The following is a 2,500-nucleotide window of genomic DNA, read 5'->3' on the forward strand; positions in this document are numbered from 1 at the left end:
CCCCTTAAACCCACCCCTAACCCCCCTTCCCAGTGATTAATACACCACACCCCATTTAACCCACCCCTAACCCCCTCTTCCCCTGATTAATACACCACCCCCCCTTAAACCCCCCCCTAACCCCCTCTTCCCCCTGATTAATACACCATGCCCCCTTAAACCCACCCCTAACCCCCTCTTCCCCTGATTAATACAACCACACCCCCTTAAACCCACCCCTAACCCCCCTTCCCCCATGATTAATACACCACACCCCCTTAAAACCCACCCTAACCCCCTCTTCCCCATGATTAATACACCACACCCCCTAAAACCCACCCCATAACCCCCTCTTCCCACTGATTAATACCACCACACCCCCTTAAACCCAGCCCTAACCCCCTCTTCCCCCATGATTAATACACCACACCCCCATAAACCCACCCCGAACCCCCTATTCCCCCTGATTTACAACCACACCCCCTTAAACCCACCCCTAACCCCCCTTCCCCCATGATTAATAAACCACACCCCCTTAAAACCCACCCCTAACCCCCTCTTCCCATGATTAATACACCACAACCCCTTAAAACCCACCCCTAAACCCCCTCTTCCCCCTGATTAATACACCACACCCCTTAAAACCCACCCCTAACCCCCTCTTCCCCCATGATTAATACACCACACCCCCTTAAACCCACCCCTAACCCCCTCTTCCCCCTGATTAATACACCACACCCCCTTAAACCCACCCCTACCCCCCTCTTCCCCCTGATTAATACACCACACCCCCTTAAACCCACCCCTTCACTTCCATCAGAGAAACTGAATAAAAAGCATCATTTACTCAGTTCTCTATTTTTCTAGTAATATGTATATTTTCTAATATAATATAATATATATTCTCTTACCGGTTCAATGACAGCAGGTTCTCCTTTCTGTCCTTTCTCACCCCCATAACCACCAGCAGTCTTCTACACACACACACACACACACACACACACACACACACACAGAGTGTATTACACTTTTTATTTGAACGCTGATACAGTGGAATAAACAATAAATATAATCTCTCCCAATTTCAGTGTTAACCAGTTTTATTGGCATGACCGTATATATGTCCAATACTGCTAAAGCATTACAGATCATTATCATTGGTCGTGGGATCTTAACAAACGGCTCTCTCTCTGAAGCTGTAACACCTTCACTGATAAATAGAAATATCCATGGCATCATCTGGGGAATTGGTTTTGCTTTTCCTTTAAAAAGTCTTTATTTTTATCTTTAATCAGTCAGTAACGAGCTGTTTACTTTCTAACAAAACTCCCCTCATTTACTGTGTGTGTGTGTGTGTGTGTGTGTGTGTGTGTGTGTGTGTGTGTGTGTGTGTTTGCCAGACCAAACAACTGCTAAACAGTAGACTGCGATTTATTGGGAGTGAGACAGCCGTATTAAAGCAGGAGCCAAAATGGATCTGAGTGACTGAACCTAAATATAACACTATCACATTTTCTGCACCTTTTTCTTTTCCTCCTTCTTCTTTCTCTCCCTTTTTATTCTGAGGTCAGTCTAAACAGTGTATCATACAGAGACATACAATCTCACACATTAGAGTTCTGTCTGTATATCAGACAGACAGACTGATATACAGACAGAACTCTAATGTGTGAGATTGTATGTCTCTGTATGATAGACTGTCTGTCTATCAGTCTGTCTGTTCGTCTGTCTGTCTGTCTGTCTGTCTATCAGTCTGTCTGACTGTCTGTCTGTCTGTCTATCAGTCTGTCTGTCTGACTGTCTGTCTGTCTATCAGTCTGTCTATCAGTCTGTCTGTTCGTCTGTCTGTCTGTCTGTCTATCAGTCTGTCTGTTCGTCTGTCTGTCTGTCTGGCTGTCTGTCTGTCTATCAGTCTGTCTATCTGTCTGTCTGTCTGTCTGTCTGTCTATCAGTCTGTCTATCAGTCTGTCTGTCTGTCTATCAGTCTGTCTGTCTGTCTGTCTGTCTATCAGTCTATCTGTTCGTCTGTCTGTCTGTCTGTCTGACTGTCTGTCAGTCTATCAGTCTGTCTATCAGTCCGTCTATCAGTCTGTCTGTTCATCTGTCTGTCTGTCTGTCTGTCTGTCTGTCTGACTGTCTGTCTGTCTGTCAGTCTATCAGTCTGTCTATCAGTCCGTCTATCAGTCTGTCTGTTCATCTGTCTGTCTGTCTGTCTGTCTGTGCCACTGGTTAATGATTAAGTTTAATAAGACATAAAAAACTGGGAAAAGATGAAACTGTCTTTTTACATTGAATCATGACAAATGACCAAAACCCTAATCACTGGATCTCTAACACCCAAACTATAAATGTGTGTGTGTGTGTGTGTGTGTGTGTGTGTGTGTGTGTGTGTGTGTGTGTGTGTGTGTGTGTATGTATGTGTGTGTGTGTGTTAAAAACTCACGCCCTCTGATTGGCCAGTCTCTGCAGGCATTTCCACTGTGTGCTCCTCGGTATGGTCAGGACCCGGAGCCATTGTGTT

At 45.0% G+C, this 2,500-nt stretch overlaps 1 protein-coding gene across 2 annotated transcripts in view; it reads right to left on the reverse strand.

Annotated features, from left to right (window-relative positions):
• col11a1b (collagen, type XI, alpha 1b) overlaps positions 1–2,500 on the reverse strand; it is a 68,581-nt gene that overhangs the window by 38,669 nt on the left and 27,412 nt on the right. For both annotated transcript variants that reach the window (XM_047806634.1, XM_027166057.2), the window contains exons 8-9: positions 2,423–2,500; positions 891–953 (exon numbers count right to left, since the gene is read on the reverse strand). The exon at positions 2,423–2,500 is cut by the window's right edge and continues 204 nt beyond it. In XM_047806634.1, the coding sequence (XP_047662590.1) occupies positions 891–953; positions 2,423–2,500 (141 nt within the window). The remainder of the gene's footprint in view (positions 1–890; positions 954–2,422) is intronic.

The sequence above is a fragment of the Tachysurus fulvidraco genome, chromosome 22, assembly GCF_022655615.1.
Source record: "Tachysurus fulvidraco isolate hzauxx_2018 chromosome 22, HZAU_PFXX_2.0, whole genome shotgun sequence".
NCBI lineage: Eukaryota > Metazoa > Chordata > Actinopteri > Siluriformes > Bagridae > Tachysurus > Tachysurus fulvidraco.